Source organism: Somniosus microcephalus, chromosome 4 (assembly GCF_052327205.1).
Source record: "Somniosus microcephalus isolate GS21.2 chromosome 4, FLI_Smic_1.0, whole genome shotgun sequence".
Lineage (NCBI taxonomy): Eukaryota > Metazoa > Chordata > Chondrichthyes > Squaliformes > Somniosidae > Somniosus > Somniosus microcephalus.
This window is the reverse complement of record NC_140990.1, coordinates 139171961-139189615: the sequence shown is the minus strand read 5'-3', so window position 1 is coordinate 139189615 and position 17655 is coordinate 139171961. Positions and strand designations below refer to the sequence as shown.

General features: G+C 46.3%; 1 protein-coding gene across 1 annotated transcript in view; it reads right to left on the bottom strand.

The window, feature by feature from the left end:
* Positions 1-14825, bottom strand: part of LOC147119842 (uncharacterized) — a 42046-nt gene extending 27221 nt beyond the window's left edge. Inside the window, 2 exon segments of the mRNA XM_085984161.1 lie at positions 12491-13437; positions 14724-14825. Of these exon segments, the coding sequence (XP_085840287.1) occupies positions 12491-13437; positions 14724-14825 (1049 nt within the window).
* Between the last annotated feature and the right edge of the window lie 2830 nt (positions 14826-17655).

Below are 17655 nucleotides of genomic sequence, written 5' to 3'. Positions count from 1 at the left end.
TTTATTTGTGGAGTTCAGTAGGATGACAGCCCTGGGAAAGAAGCTGTTCCTAAATCTGGTCGTACGGGTGCGAATGCATCTGTAGCATCTCCCAGATGGCAGGAGGGCAAACAGACTGTGGCTGGGGTGGGTAGGGTAATTATATTGCATCTGCCAAATCTCTGCCCACTCACTTAGCCTGTCTATGTCCTTTTGCAGGTTTTTTATGTCCTCCTCACTCAGTGCTTTCCCTCCCATCTTTGTATCGTCGGCAAACTTGGATATGTTGCACTCGGTCCCTTCCTCCAAATCGTTAATATAGATTGTAAAGAGTTGGGGTCCCAGCACTGACCCCTGCGGAACACCACTAGTTACTGATTGCCAGCCCGAGAACGAAACATTTATCCCAACTCTTTGTTTTCTGTTAGATAGCCAATCTTCCACCCATGCCAGTATATTACCCCCAATCCCGTGATTTTTTATCTTGATCAGTAATCTTGTGTGGAACCTTGTCAAATGCCTTTTGGAAGTCCAAAAACACTACATCAACTGGTTCCCCTTTATCCACCCTGTATGTTACATCCTCAAAGAATTCGAGCAAATTTGTCAAACATGACTTCCCCTTTGTAAGTAAAGCTCCCTCTACATTGTCCCATCAAACACTCACAGGGCAGGTACAGCATGGGTTAGATACAGAGTATAGCTCCCTCTACATTGTCCCGTCAAACCCTTCCAGGTCAGGTACAGCACGGGTTAGATTCAGATTAAAGCTCCCTCTACACTGTCTCATCAAACACTGCCAAGGCAGGTACAGCATGGGTTAGATACAGAGTAAAGGTCCCTTAACACTGTCCCATCAAACACTCCCAGGGCACGTATAGCATGGGTTAGATACAGAGTAAAGGTCCCTTAACACTGTCCCATCAAACACTCCCAGGGCAGGTATAGCACAGGTTAGATACAAAGTAAAGCTCCCTCTACACTGTCCCATCTAACACTCCCAGGCAGGTACAGTACGTGTGAGATACAGAGTAAAGCTCGCTCTACGCTGTCCCATCAAACACTCCCAGGGCAGGTATAGCACGGGTTAGATACAGAGTAAAGCTCCCTCTACACTGTCCCATCTAACAATCACAGGGCAGGTACAGCACGGGTTAGATACAGAGTAAAGGTCCCTCAACACTGTCCCATGAAATACGCACCGGGCAGGTACAGCATGGGTAGATAGAGAGTAAAGGGCTCTCTATACTGTCCATTCAAACACTCCCAGGGCAGGTACAGCACAGGATAGATACTGAGTAAAGCTCCCTCTGCATTGTCCCATCAAACACTTCCAGGTCAGGTACAGCACGGGTTAGATTCAGATTAAAGCTCCCTCTACACTGTCCCATCAAAAACTGCCAAGGCAGGTACAGCACGGGTTAGACACAGAGTAAAGCTCCCGCAACACTGTCCCATCAAACACTCCCAGGGCAGGTACAGCACGGGTTGGATTCCGTGTAAAGCACCCTATACACTGTCCCATTAAACACTCCCAGGGCAGGCGCAGCACGGGTTAGATACAGAGTAAAGCTCCCTCTACACTGTCCCTTCAAACACTCCCAGGGCAGGTACAGCATGAGTTAGATACAGAGTAAAGGTCCCTTAACACTGTCCCATCAAACACTCCCAGGGCACGTACAGCATTGGTTAAGATACAGAGTAAAGGTCTCTCTACACTGTCCCATGAAACACTCCCAGGGCAGGTACAGCATGGGTTAGATACTGTCGGGCTAAAATTGTTGCGCCTAGGGAAGGTAAGGGTTAAAATATATTCTTGAAGCTCCGGCTTTGTCAATTTACAGAAGTGACAGTTTGCAATAGCATAAAGTTGATTAACTTACAGCAATAGCATAAAGTTGATTAACTTACAGCAATAGCATAAAGTTGATTAACTTACAGCAATAGCATAAAGTTGATTAACTTACAGCAATAGCATAAAGTTGATTAACTTACAGCAATAGCATAAAGTTGATTAACTTACAGAAGTGACAGTTTGAAATAGAAAAGAGTTGAGCAACTGATTGGTGCAGGCGGGCGCATGGCTAGATAGGAATCTGCCCCTTGGCCTGCTAAAAAGTATGATGATATAATTAAGTTGTTTTTAAAAGAATGTGATTGGAGGTCAGTTGTTGCTAAGGCACCAGATTGGCCGAAGAATAACTGACCAAGACTAATGATGTAATAACTACTGATATCGGTACTTTCCAACCTTTTTGAACTGTATAAGAAGCACTCGATCACCACTGTAAAAGCGAGAAGCTGGACACAAGGTTGTGGAACCTTTGTCTCTTCTCCCAAAGTACTTTGTCCAAATAAATTGTGTGCTTTGAACGATCAAGAGACTTGGTGAAGTTCTTTTTCACTTACAAATTGGCGTAGTCGGCAGGATAAATCCGGAGGTCGCCGGACCACCCGACGGGTGAACACGGACGAGTAGTCAAAATTCTGACTGTCCACCAATTAGCATCACATCGGAGGGTGACACAGCGGTGCCGGGTTTATCAAAGGATTCGGAGTAAAGTCTGTGGCGGGTAAGAGTACACAATTCAGTAAGTGTGAATGATAGATTGAATAGGGAAAACCGTGTGCGATAAATGTCGAGAAGAATCAGATCTGACTAAACGAAACGGACAAGGGGAGTGCCTGTCTCACATACCTAGCCTGAGCCGGTTATTAAGAGGGCACATGCCCCACGTGAAGGCCAGGATCAAATAGGCGCAGAGGCTCCAAAGCACTCCAAGAACGCGAAGTCAGAAGGGTGACTGAGAAAGTGAATAATTACTTGAACCTTTTTAGGAGATCCAAGACCAGCCCGAATAGAGGAACTCAGCAGATGGTAAGACTGAAGTTGGACTAACTATGGCATCGGGGAAAGAAATAGAATGGGGACCTTCTGGGTCCCTGTCTAGGTTCTATGAAGGGTATGGTGGATAAGATGACAAAAGATGGGTGGGATCCGCTTCAAACCCCTGCCGCTCAGCGAGAGTGGTGGGAAAAACAGAAACGAGAAAAAGACCAAAAAGGCAGGAGTAATTTTAGTCCATCAGTTGGTCACGGTAATCTGAAAAACCCAGAATCTTCACACTAAGTTGATGAAACAAAATGAGGAAATTTTAGAATTAGAACAAGAAAATTAGTATTTGACAACAGGCAAAAAATTGAAAGATGGGTATAGAACGGATAAGACAGAGTTCTGGAATGAACAGGCAGGGCTCTGTGCCCTGGCCAAGTTTATGACCAATAATCCTTCGGAAAAAGAGACCCCCCCCTCCTTACGCCCTGGCGGCGTCGGCCCCTTTCACAGACACAGATGATGATGAAGAGGTACCTGTCATCAAGGTAGCCCCCTTAAAGCGATCCAGTACACAGGGGCAAGGGGCAAATACAAAATTTAGGTATCAGGCATTCACCCCGGCGGAAAAACAAATGATTAATCAGGATTTAGGAACCCTACAACCACGGAAACGAAACGTGCAATTTTGGCAGAAATTGGAAGAACTATACGAGATTCACGACATGCATGAGAGAGACATCCACTAGATTGTACGAGCAAAATGTCCAAGGGATAAGTGGGCACAATTAGGACAAAGAGAAAGGGAGGGGCAATGGATCCCGAACCTGAACGCCAATAAGGGGGACCGGGATACCGCAAGAGACGCATTTGTTCAAGCTGTCCAAGGCGTGATGGGAGCTGGTACACCTAATTGGGGATTGATAATGCAGATTCGACAAAAGAAAGGAGAAAACGCTAATACTTACGGGGAGCGACTCTGGTATCGGTATCAAGAGTCATCCGGACAGGGAAACCCACAAAGGGATGACCCCGTATTTGTGAAGATGTTTAAAGACGGCTTGTCAATAGAGCACCAGAAAATATTAAAGATGGGGTTAGTAGTAGCCGATGCTTATGACGCAGCCATTAGATGGGCATGTCAGGCAGACAGCACAGAGGGAGAAAAACAGGAAAAGCATATCAAACAAGCAGGCGCACAGATAGCGAGGCCCCAACAGAGGAAGAAGGGGGTATGTTTTAACTGTGGGAAAATGGGACACATGGCCAAGGATGGTAGAGGACCAAAACAAAACCTCCTAAGCTGCGATAACTGTGGCAAAACGGGACATAACACAAGTAGTTGTTGGACGAACCGGGATTCACAGGGATCCCAGGGGCCCAGGCTAAATCCCGAGGAATATCAAAGGTTCTTACAATTCATGAAACAACAAGGAGAAAGCCGCTGACTTACAGCGGCCCCCATAAAAAGGGAGGCAGGCGATAACCGGGTCTATGTGCCAGCACTGTTAGGGGGCCGGCAGTGTGATATGTTAGTAGATACCGGGGCATCGGTGTCCATTACGGACCTGCCTTTACCTGTCACCAAACATAAAATATATATAGTGGGGTTGGAAGGGGAACGGATCCCCGCGTATAAAAGTGAAGTACAAGTATTAGAAATGGCGGGACGCCTGCTCCCCGCCCAATTTTATGTATGTCTAAACAATGAAGGAACAATTTTAGGAATAGATTTATTGAAGGAAGTCAACCTATTGGTGGACTGAAAACAGGGTAAGATAACATGGTCACAGACGGATGGGAGTAAAGTAGGGCTGACAAGACCCCTCTGTCATCTTGCCAAAATAGGTAGCGTGAAACTGGTGGCCTGGGATTGGGGACAGGAACCAGGAAATTATGGGGTTATATGCGAGACGATTAAAACTGTCTGGGCAGCCTCAAAACAAGATACGGGACTAGTGGATATGACCCCTATCGATGTCCCGGGGCCAGAGCACAAATCACATAGACAATACCCCATTAGGCTGGAAGCCAAAGAGGCTGTATCAAAAATAGTACGCGATTTAGAAGAAAAAGGGATAATTAGAGCCACGGAGAGTACAACGAACTCCCCTGTATGGCCAGTAAAGAAACCAGATGGATCATACCGATTGACCATCGATTATACAGCGTTAAATAAGGTAACCCCCAAATTACACCCAATAGTGGCTAGCCCTGCCACTATTTTAAATGGCTTAAGTATGTAGCACAGAATATTCACCGTATTGGATATAGCTAATGGATTCTGGTCCTTACCATTGGATCAGGGGTCCCAAGAAAAATTTGCCTTTACCGTTGGAAATAGGCAATATACGTGGACCCGATTACCACAAGGGTTCCATAATAGTCCGGTGACATTTCACCGGGTGATGAGCTCACTACTGGAGCCAATAGACCTGACTCCCTACCGTAGTACAATACAACAATATGTGGATAACCTATTAATAGTGTCAGAGGACGAAAGAGGGCACGCTTCAGCCCTGATTGTAATCTTACAAGCACTGGAAAAAGGTGGATTTAAAGTGAACCCCAAGAAAGCCCAAATTGGAAAATCCACCGTCACCTACTTGGGACAACAGTTGTCACAAGGGGCCAGGACCATGCCCAGTGATCGCCGGAAGGTGATACAAGAAATGCCTAGACCAGTCTCGGTGAGAGGGGTCAGGAAGGTCCTGGGTCTGTTCAATTACAGTAGGAATTTTATACCCAATTTCGCAGCTATAGCAGAACCAGTTCAGAGGTTAGTGAAAGGAGGGAACCCCACAATAACACCCATTGAGTGGGGGCCAGAGCAGGAGAACGCTTATGCCGAATTAAAACAGGCCCTGATAACAGCCCCGGGATTAGGGTTACCCGATATGAAAAGGCCGTTCCACATCCATTGTGAGAACGAAGGGGGATTTTATGCTGCAGTGGTCACTCAACAACACGGCGATCGAAGGCGACCCGTAGCATATTATTCAACCCAGCAGTCCCCGGTGGCAGCGGGATTATCGTGTTGTGTGGCGGCACTCGATTGCGCTGCCTGGGCGATAAAAGTGAGTGAACCCACCGTGATGACGGGGGACATTACTTTACATACCAAGCACACCTTGGTGGAAATGTTGAACACAGGGAAATTAAGATCGGTCTCTAATACGCGTAGGGCGCGATGGGAAGCGGTGCTGTTACCAGTAGACCAATCAGTAAAAATTATCAGAGATACAGGAGAAAACCCGGCTGAGGGCCTTTTGGGAATGGGGGAACCTCATCAGTGTGCAGAAACAGACGAAGAGGTTAATGACAACAGACTACAGGATGAGCTGCTGGGAGAAGCTCAGCTCACCCTCTATGTAGATGGGTCCCCCAGGACCGGATGGGCAGTAGCGAATGACCAGTTAGAAACCGAGTTATCAGGGAGATTGGACGGAGGACTCTCGGCCCAAGTGGCGGAGATTTTAGCCCTCACAAAGGTGTTGGAATTAGCCAAAGATAAAACAGTAATTATATATACCGATAGCCGGTATGCGTTCGGGGTTGTGCATGATTATATGACAGCCTGGGGACGTAGAGGATTTGTGACAACAGGAGGGGAACCCATTAAACATCAGAGTAGAATCCGGGCCCTCTTACAAGCTGCGGAAGGGCCAACACAAGCAGCCGTCATCAAAATAAAAGTGCACCAAAAGATACAAAATAAGGAACAAGAAGGGAATCAGGCAGCCGATGTTGCAGCACAAAGAGCACTAGAACAGGGCCTTGAGGAAGAAACAGAAGAGCAGGTCGGGAGCGTTGAAAGGGAGGAAGTTAATATAGTTCAGTTACACACGGATACCTCACAGACGGAGAAAGAGGACTGGTATCAAACAGGAGGGAGACAAGATGCAGATTTGATATGGAGAAAGGATGGAAAGACCATAGCCCCAACCTGCATCAGACAGATGCTGTTGGAACTGCATCACGGGTTAGCTCACACGGGAAGGGGACCCATGACAGAATTAATATCCAAGGAATGGTGGTGGCCGGGATTGGGAAGGGATGTAGCAAAGCATTGTCAACGTTGTGTCACGTGTGCACAGCATAATCCCAGCAGACCAGTTAAGATCCGAATGGCTCACCAGCCGCGCCCGAGGGGGCCATGGGAAAACATACAGATAGATTTCACTGGTCCATTACCCGCTTCGCGAGGTAAACAATATTGCCTGGTCATTATCGACCAGTTCACCCGCTGGGTGGAAGCTTTCCCGACCTGAAATTGTACTGCCACCACTGTCGCCCGTATTTTGGCAGAAGAAGTAATTCCTAGATGGGGAATACCGTTGCAAATCGACTCTGACCAGGGAACACACTTTACCGGGTCAGTAATAAAAACAGTCTGTGGGCTGATGGGGATAAAACAAAAGTTCCACATTCCTTACCACCCCCAGAGCTCAGGGATGGTGGAGCGAATGAATAGAACTTTGAAGGTGGCCCTAGCTAAGGCTATAAGGGATACCGGGAAATCATGGGTAGACGTGTTACCCATCATTCTGATGAAACAGCGAGCGACCCCGAATCGAACAATGTGATTATCCCCATATGAATTAATGACAGGCAGAGCTATGCAACTCCCAGAAGGAATAGTTACGGGGGGCACAGACGTAGGACCACTTAAAGATAGGCTCCGACAATACGTGATAGAGTTAAGCAAACAATTGAAAGATATGAGACAAACCCGGGACAGGCAAGCTGAAAAGGATAAAGATCTAGAGTTAACGGCATTCCCATATATTCCCCCAGCAGGGACGAAGGTAATGGTTAAAAACTTACCAGGGAAGCCCGGGTTTGCTCCGAAGTGGTCGGGCCCGTATGATATCGTAATTAGTGGAGATACGTGTGCTTGCGTCGATATGAGGGGCATGGGACGGTGGAAACATTGGACACAGTTGAAAATCTATGACCCTTCATCGACTTAAGAAAGGGCCACCCCTGAACGAATACTCTTCGTAGAAAGTGAGGAATGTCCGAACCGATGATACAAAAATTCAAACCCGAAATTGATAGTCTAGAATTAACAATGAAAATTGCAATTCGGGTTATGTGCGTTTTGTTTGTGATATTTGGCCTTGTCTGGATCCTCGAATATTTGTGGCACCGTGCACAAAGCGCTGCGGGGGAGACAAGGTCAAATAACAATAATAATGAGAATAAGGAGGAAATTGATGAGATAATTGCCTAGATAATTGTGTTTGTCCAGAATTTCAGAATGAACCGTACAAGCAACTGAAGAAGAAATCGAGGAAATTTGATGTGAAGTTGCGATTTTTGTTTTCTCTTTTGATTTTGTTAAAAAAAACTGTTGTAATAATGGAAAAAGGGACATTACTGTTATGTGTGCGTAGTGGGTGCCTGTCTAATCGTTATGTTGAGACAGGACCCCGGACCGGAGAATGATAACAAGCGGCGTTGTAGAGAACTAAATGTGAATAACTTTTTGTATATGTCATATACTTATGCCAAAGAAACCGATATCTCCAGTTGTTGGGTGTGTGCACACGTACCCATCCACTCAGAAGGGGGTATCCCTTTGAGACCAGCCCCCTTCGATATGCCAGACACATTGGAACTGAATGTTGCACATATATCCCTGATAGTTCGGAGAATATAACCAATCTGGCCGAACACATTCGGAAGGAGGTGGGAAAACTTAGACAACCACCTGAATCGACTCTGTGGAGTTGGGCACATGGGTGGTTGGGATCAATCGGAACCTCATTGTTACAGGGACTGATGTCGTTCTTTGTCATAATAATTGTGTTGTATTGTGCATTCCTGTTGTTGAAATGTTGCTGAGCCCAAGTGGCAAAGAATGCTGTTCCAGCCGCACCAGTCAGGCTGGTATATGGTAACATAGGGGATAGATCTTTGTTTATTTAGGAGCACAAACAGTTAGAAAGGAAAATGCTTATGCGCAGGTAGCTATTAAAGGGGTATAGTAAGATAGAGTAGGGATAGACCATTGGTTATGACATAAGGCACAAGAAGAAACAGATAAACAGATGAAGAAGGCAACGAGAACAAAAAGGAGAAGAACATGTTCGCGACACGTCAGATGAAGGATGATGGATCAAAATGGACAATAACCAAAATGGTATAAATGAATTAGCAACAATGTTATGAATTACTGTAATTGTTGTTAGCTTTCGTAAACGGATCATGAAGAGTTGTGTGCCACCAGTCTAACCATGGTATGATGGTTCCCAGGGCAAATCAAGCTTTGGCCAGGGACCAATAGGAGGGACTGTTGGGGTAAAATTGTTGTGCCTAGGGAAGGTAAGGGTTAAAATATATTCTTGAAGCTCCGGCTTTGTCAACTTACAGAAGTGACAGTTTACAATAGCATAAAGTTGATTAACTTACAGCAATAGCATAAAGTTGATTAACTTACAGCAATAGCATAAAGTTGATTAACTTACAGCAATAGCATAAAGTTGATTAACTTACAGAAGTGACAGTTTGAAATAGAAAAGAGTTGAGCAACTGATTGGTGCAGGCGGGCGCATGGCTAGATAGGAATCTGCCCCTTGGCCTGCTAAAAAGTACGATGATATAATTAAGTTGTTTTTAAAAGAATGTGATTGGAGGTCAGTTGTTGCTAAAGCGCCAGATTGGCCGAAGAATAACTGACCAAGACTAATGATGTAATAACTACTGATATCGGTACTTTCCAACCTTTTTGAACTGTATAAGAAGCACTCGATCACCACTGTAAAAGCGAGAAGCTGGACACAAGGTTGCGGAATCTTTGTCTCTTCTCCCAAAGTACTTTGTCCAAATAAATTGTGTGCTTTGAACGATCAACAGACTTGGTGAAGTTCTTTTTCACTTACAAATACAGAGTAAAGCTCCCTCTACACTGTCCCATCAAACACTGCCAGCCCATAATGAGCGGGGCTCAGGGAGGTTGGTTGCTAGGCACTGCAGTGATGTCATAAAGCAGGGCCATTCAGCCCAGCTGGTCGTCTCCTTGTCCCTTTAAAGGAGGAGAGCGGGGACACCCTGTCTCCAAACACACCCCACCTGTTCACACTGAGAATCCCCAGGCAGGGCCCAAGGCCCAGAGTGTGGAACACAACCAAGGGGGAAAGAGGAGGAGAGCGGGGACACCCTGTCTCCAAACACACCCCACCTGTTCATACTGAGAATCCCCAGGCAGGGCCCAAGGCCCAGAGTGTGGAACACAACCAAGGGGGAAAGAGGAGGAGAGCGGGGACACCCTGTCTCCAAACACATCCCACCTGTTCATACTGAGAATCCCCAGGCACAGCCCAAGGCCCAGAGTGTGGAACACAACCAAGGGGGAAAGAGGAGGAGAGCGGGGACACCCTGTCTCCAAACACATCCCACCTGTTCATACTGAGAATCCCCAGGCAGGGCCCAAGGCCCAGAGTGTGGAACACAACCAAGGGGGAAAGAGGAGGAGAGAAGGGGAGGAGTAGGGACTGAGGGACACCAAGCTTCAGTTTTAGAGCCTGTAGACTTCAGGAGGGAAGACTGAGTTCAGTAGTTTTAGAATCCAGGGAAACGACGAGGAGCAGATGGGGAGACTGGTGTGGATTCCAGCACAGTGAGGATGTAGGGGGAGGGAGATTGTGTCGGGCCGTGTATTAGGGGTGTAGGAGGGACACGAGAGGAAAGGTTAGAGGAGCAATTACTGCAGCAGTGTCCATGAATAGTGAGAGAGAGAAGGTGGAGGTTACAGTGGACCATGGGCAGTCTGTTAAACTGTCTGTTTGCTGTGACTACACAGGATTACACAGGATATACGGCACAGAAACAGGCCATTCGGCCCAACCAGTCCATGCTGGCGTTTATGCTCCACTCGAGCCTCCTCCCGTCTTTCCTCATCTAACTATCAGCATAACCCTGTATTCCCTTCTCCCTCATGCTTGTCTAACTGCCCCTTAAATGCATCTATACTATTCGCTTCAACCACTCCCTGTGGTAGCGAGTTCCACATTCTCCCCACTCTCTGGGTAAAGAAGTTTCTCCTGAATTCCCTATTTGATTTCTTGGTGACTATCTTATATTGATGGCCTCTAGTTATGCTCTTCCCCACAAGTGGAAACACTCTCTCTGTATCTACTCTATCAAAACCGTTCATAATTTTAAAGTCATCTATTAGGTCACCACTCAGCCTGCTTTTTTCAAGAGAAGAGAGACCCAGCCTGTCCATCCTTTCCTGACAGGTATACCCTCTCATTTCTGGTATCATCCTTGTAAATCTTCTCTGCACCCTCTCCAGTGCCTCTATATCCTTTTTATAATATGGTGACCAGAATTGTACGCAGTGCTCCAAGTGTGGTCTAACCAAGGTTCGATACAAGTTTAGCATAACTTCACTACTTTTCCATTCTATAACAATTCAATTCTATAACAATCAATCCCAATAATTTAACCCAATAGGTTAAAGTCTTAAGTCCAATTTTGTCAGCATGCTGCGACATTCGATGTCTGCAGATAACGGGAGATAAATTCTTAAAACTGCTGGATCTCTTGCTCTGCCATCAACCTCATCAAACTGGAGCTGGCATTGCCTAATATGGTCGTCTCTGGCTACTGCACAGTCCAGAGACACAAGTCTGCATTTTCTTCAACACACATCAACAACGTTAGAAGCAGTAAAAACACTGTGGCCTTCCTGGGGCAGCACAAACCACTAGTCTCCAGACTTTTCTTATCCCAACATCATATTTCTGATCGAAACATTCTGTGATGAAAATATCCAAGGCCAGTTGGTTGCAAACACCAGCTGTTGCTCAGTGAAATCTCTCTCTCTCTCTCTAATGATACCAACCACATTTTCCCCGATATCGAATGAACTAAACATGAACACCTTTCGGAAGCTGAATTACCCGAGGTCCATATGCCAACACCCCTCTCATCTTCCATTCACTTCAATTGAAAGGAAACCGATAGATTGGACCAGTCAGGATTTGAAAGATATTTACAACAGATTCTAGATGTTCTTAGAGTTGGGATCTTTCTCTATTCTGTCCACTCGAGGAGTTAGATAACAAGACTTTCTCCTGTGAATATAGAGCTGGGGTATTGGGCCATGATGTGTCCACTTGTTCATCTTGTTGACTCTAAACCTGGGCCAATTATTTGATGTGATCTGTTTACTTGCTAAGTGGATTCAAATTTAAATTGAAACAAGGTTTGCAGGCGTGATGCTCTATTCACACATTGAAGGTGAGAGAGATGCTGTGGGACACACGCTAAGTCCAGCAGCTGAAAGTGATTAACAGTCTGGGTTTTGTGTTTACTGATCCCGGGCGTGTTACCGAGGCCTTCCCTGGATACCAAGGCTAGGAGAGGCACTCTGGAAGGTATGGGGAGCTGGGACTTGTCCATGAGAGTAACCGAAGGTACAAGAACTGAAATAATCTGGAGAAAAGGCCCAAAAATGGAGCAGTCGGTAAGAGGACATCAATTAGTCTCCTCTTGGAGACATCAAATATCGACACACTGTTATTTGAAATATCAAAATACTAAACTCCAGCCTGGTTACAGGGGTTATTAACATTAGCAGAAACAAACTCCACCTGTCAGAATGGACACGATTCAGTCGGGATGTGATTAAAAGCAGCAATAACAGTAGAATCCAACCCCGGTCACTTGTGAACTCGCTGGTGTGTCAGCAGGTGGGATGAAGTAGTGAATCCTTTCCCACAGTCGGAGCAGGTGAACGGCCTCTCCCCAGTGTGAACACGCTGATGAGTTAGAAGGTTGGATAACTGAGTGAATCCTTTCCCACAGTTGGAGCAGATGAACGGCCGCTCCCCAGTGTGAACACGCTGATGAGCTAGGTTAGATGATTCAGTGAATCCCTTCCCACATTCGGAGCAGGTGAACGGTCTCTCCCCCGTGTGAACTCGCTGGTGTCTCAGCAGGTGGGATGAAGTAGTGAATCCTTTCCCACAGTCGGAGCAGGTGAACGGCCTCTCCCCAGTGTGAACACGCTGATGAGTTAGAAGGTTGGATAACTGAGTGAATCCTTTCCCACAGTTGGAGCAGATGAACGGCCTCTCCCCAGTGTGAACACGCTGATGAGTTAGAAGGTTGGATGATTCAGTGAATCCCTTCCCACACTCGGAGCAGGTGAACGGTCTCTCCCCCGTGTGAACTCGCTGGTGTCTCAGCAGGTGAGATGAATCAGTGAATCCCTTCCCACACTCTGAGCAGGTGAACGGACCCTCACCCGTGTGAACTCGCTGGTGTCTCAGCAGGTGGGATGAACGAGTGAATCCCTTCCCACACACGGAGCAGGTGAATGGTCTCTCCCCGGTGTGAACTCGCTGGTGTGTCAGTAGGTGGGTTGACTGAGTGAATCCCTTCCCACACTCAGAGCAGGTGAACAGTCTCTCCCCAGCGTGACTGCGCCGATGAATTTCCAGATTAGATGGGGAACTGAATCCCTTCCCACATTCCCCACATTTCCACAGTTTCTCTGTGGTCCGGGTGTCCTCGTGTCTCTCCAGGTTGGACGATCAGTTGAAGTCTCATCCACACACAGAACACGTGTACGGTTTCTCCCCACTGTGAATGGTGCGATGTTTTTCAGGCTGTGTAACGGGTTAAAGCTCTTTCCACAGTCAGTGCACTGGAACACTCTCACTCGGGTGTGTCTGTCTCAGTGCTTTTCCAGTTACACTGATGTTTGAAATCTTTTCTCACAGGCAGAACAGACAAACATTTCTCCTTCCACATTCAAAGGCTGATGATATTCAGGTCCTGATGAATCGAGTGACTGACAGATCTTGACATTGTGTTTGGTTCGAGATTCCCGTATGCAAATCCTCCCCTTCTAATACCCTGTAAAAGGAATTTACAAAACTCATCAGTGTAAGTACAGGACAGAAATTCAGAAGACAATTCTAGTTTCTACAGAAGATTCTTTCCTCTCTTGTTCCCCCAAAGCTGTAAATCCCTGTCCCACAAATTGTACCTCCTCCCTGTGCTAAAATGCAAAACTATCACACATCTCAAGACAGTTTGTGTTTTGCTCCCAGTTTTCTCCCCCAACCCTGGCTGGGTTCAGTTCAACACTCATAAAATTCTAACAGGACTTGGCAGACTAGATGCAGGAAGGATGTTCCCGATGGCGGGGGAGTCCAGAACCAGGGGTCACAGTCTAAGGATAAGGGGTAAGCCATTTAGGACAGAGATGAGGAGGACTTTCTTCACCCAGAGAGTGGTGAAGCTGTGGAATTCTCTACCACCGAAGGCAGTTGAGGCCAACTTATTAAACATATTCAAGAAGGAGTAAGATATATTTCTTAAGGCTAAAGGGATCAAGGGATATGGGAAGAAAGCAGGGACAGGGTACTGAATTTGGATGATCAGCCATGATCTCATTAAATGGCGGAACAGACTCGAGGGGCCGAATGGCCTACTCCTGCTCCTATGAAAGTGCTGACTTCAGTTCTACACTCACTGGTCCCCCTCCCTCTCCTCCCCTGCCCTGAAGGTGCTGACTCTGACTGGGTTCAGTTCTCCTACCCTGAAGGTGCTGACTCTGGCTGGGTTCAGTTCTACACTCACTGGTTCCCCGCCCTCTCCTCCCCTGAAGGTGCCGACTCTGGCTGGGTTCAGTTCACTCACTGGGATCCTGAAGCCCCGTCCACCAATGAGTCCTTTACAAAGAAGGCCGCGAACGCGCGCTACCGCTTGTTGAAGCAAGTTTGCGACACAGAAATCTACTGCTTTCCTTTACAAAGATGGCCACCATCAGCCTAGGCCTACGACCGGGAAAAAGCCCCGGAGTTGTTAACGCAGAACCTGTAAGTTCTCATTCGGGACTTGAGGCCTACACCAGATGTTTATGAAGCCCGCCCACCGAGTGCGTTACCTCCCTGCGCCCCGCTGATTCGTAATCAGCGCAAAATTCGTACATCCCACCTTTATCCGCTTCCAGGACCCGCACGCCCTGGCTCACAGTGACACTGCGCATGCGCCAAATACAGGCGCCTGCGCACTAGGCTCCTCCAGTGTGAATAGGGCACATTATCCCCCGCGTGGCATGCCGGGGAACATCCCCGCAATTGATAGCCCCAATTAGTGAATGGAGAATGAGTTTCTGTGCTCCGAGTGAGAGAAAATTCATCAATAACTCACTGAGAAACCCAAGTGCACGGGCACTCTGCCATGGTTCAGTCCTGGATGTGATTAATAACAGAATCCACACCCCTGCAGTCACATGTGAACTCACTGGAGTCTCAGCAGGTGGGTGAATTTCTTCCCACACACAGGATCTTGAAACAGCCTCTCTCGTGCATCAGCTGCTTTGAACTTTGAAAGCTTTTCTCATTGTCAGAGTATTTACAGCAACTGTTCTCAATGTGGACACTCTGGAGTAGGAGAGTAAACTTGCAAGGAACATAAAAGCAGACTGTAAAAGCTTGTACAAGTATGTAAAAAGAGAAAGATTGGTTAAGACAAATGTAGGTCCCTTACAGTCAGAAACGGGATAATTTATAATGGGGAACAAGGAAATGGCATAGCATTTAAACAAATACTTTGGTTCTGTCTTCACGGCAGAGGACACAAATAACTTCCCAGAATTGCTAGGGAACCAAGGGTCTCGTGAGGAGGAGGAATTAAAGGAAATTAGTATTAGTAAAAAAAAGTGCTGGAGAAATTAATGGGACGGAAAGCTGATAAATCCGCAGGGCATGATAATCTGTTAATGGAAATATTGGATACATTGGTTGTCCTCTTCCAAAATTCCATAGCTTATGGAACAGTTCCTGCAGATTGGAGGGTGGCAAATGCAACCCCACTATTTAAAAAAGGAGGGAGAGAAAACAGGGAATTACAGACCGGTTAGCCTAACATCAGAAGTAGGGAAATGCTAGAGTCCATTATAAAGGATGTGATAACAGGACATTTAGAAAATATCAACAGGATTAGACAAAGTCAACATGGATTTATGAAAGGGAAATCGTGTTTGACAAACCTACTGGAGTTTTTTGATGATGTAACTGGTAGAATAGATAAAGAAAAACCAGTGGATGTGGTGTATTTGGATTTTCAGAAGGCCTTTGATAAAGTCCCACATAAGAGGTTAGTGTGCAAAACTAAAGCACGTGGGATTGGGGTAATATACTGGCATGGATTGAAAATTGGTTAACTGCCAGGAAACAGAGAGTAGGAATAAATGGGTCTTTTTTGGGGTGGCAGGCGGTGACTAGAGGGGTACCGCAGGGATCAGCCCCAGCTATTCACAATATATATCAATGATTTGGATGAGGGAACCAAATGTAATATTTCCAAGTTTGCTGATGACATGAAACTAGGTGGGATTGTGAGTTGTGAGGAGGATGCAAAGAGGCTTCAAGGTGATTTGGAAAAGTTGAGTGAGTGGGCAATTACAAGGCAAATGCAGTATAACGTGGATAAATGTGAAGTTATCCACTTCGGTAGGAAAAACAAAGGTAGAGTATTATTTAAATGGTGTTAGATTGGGAAATGCTGATGTACAATGGGACCTGGGTGTCCTTGTACACCAGTCACTGAAAGCAAACATGCAGGTACAGCAAGCAGTTAGGAAGGCAAATGGTATGTTGGCCTTCATTGCAAGAGGATTTGAGTGCAGGAGCAAGGATGTCTTACTGCAGTTATACAGGGCCTTGGTGAGACCACACCTAGAGTACTGTTTTGGTCTCGTTACCTAAGAAATAATATACTTGCCATAGAGGGAGTGCAGCAAAGGTTCACCAGCTGATTCCTGGGATGGCAGGACTGTCTTATGAGGAGAGATTGGGCCGACTAGGCCTGTATTCACTCGAGTTTAGAAGAATGAGAGGGGATCTCATTGAAACGTATAAAATTCTGACAGGGCTGGACAGACTGGATGCAGGGAGGATGTTTCCCCTGGCTGCGGGGTCTAGAACGAGGGGTCACAGCCTCAGGATACGAGGTAGGACATTTAGGACTGAGATGAGAAGTGTCTTCACGCAGAGGGTGGTGGACCTGTGGCATTCTCTACCACAGAAGTCTGTGGAGGCCAATCACTGAATATATTTAAGAAGGAGATAGAGAGATTACTGGACATAAAAGGCATCAAGGTGTATGTGAAGAGAGTGGGAATATGGTTTTGAGATAGAGGATCAGCCATGATCATATTGAATGGCAGAGCAGGCTTGAAGGGCTGCATGACCGACTCCTGCTCCTATTTTACTATGTTTTCACACTCAGCTGGTGAACGCCCTCACCCCGGTGTGATTGTATCTATGAGTTGCCACCTCGGATGGGCAACTGAATCCATTCCCACATTTACACTGTTCAGGTGGGTGCACGAGTCTCACAGACTAGATGATTTGTTAAAAGTGGATCCAGGCACAGAACACATGTCCTGTTTCTCCCCACTGTGATTGCTGCTTTTTCCTTCTATATCCAAAGGCCGATGATATTCAGGTCCTGATAATCCGGTGAATCTGTCAGATCTTGATGCAATGTTTGGATTCAGTTTCTATCTGCAGATCCTCCCCTTCTAATACCCTCAAATGGTGTTTACAACAGGATAGAACTTCAGAACAGACAAATATAGTTTCTATACATACTTTCCTCTCCTGTCCCTCCTAAGCTGTAAATTCCCCATTCTACACACACTCCCTTCATCCTTACTGTCTAAAAACAACATTCATTACATCGTCTGGGATTTTGTGTCTCCCCTTCTCTCCGGAAGGAACTGAATCTGGCTGGGTGCAATTAGTTAACCTCTATATTTTGGTAGGAAGAACGAGGAGAGGCAATGTAAAGTAAAGGGTACAATTCTATAG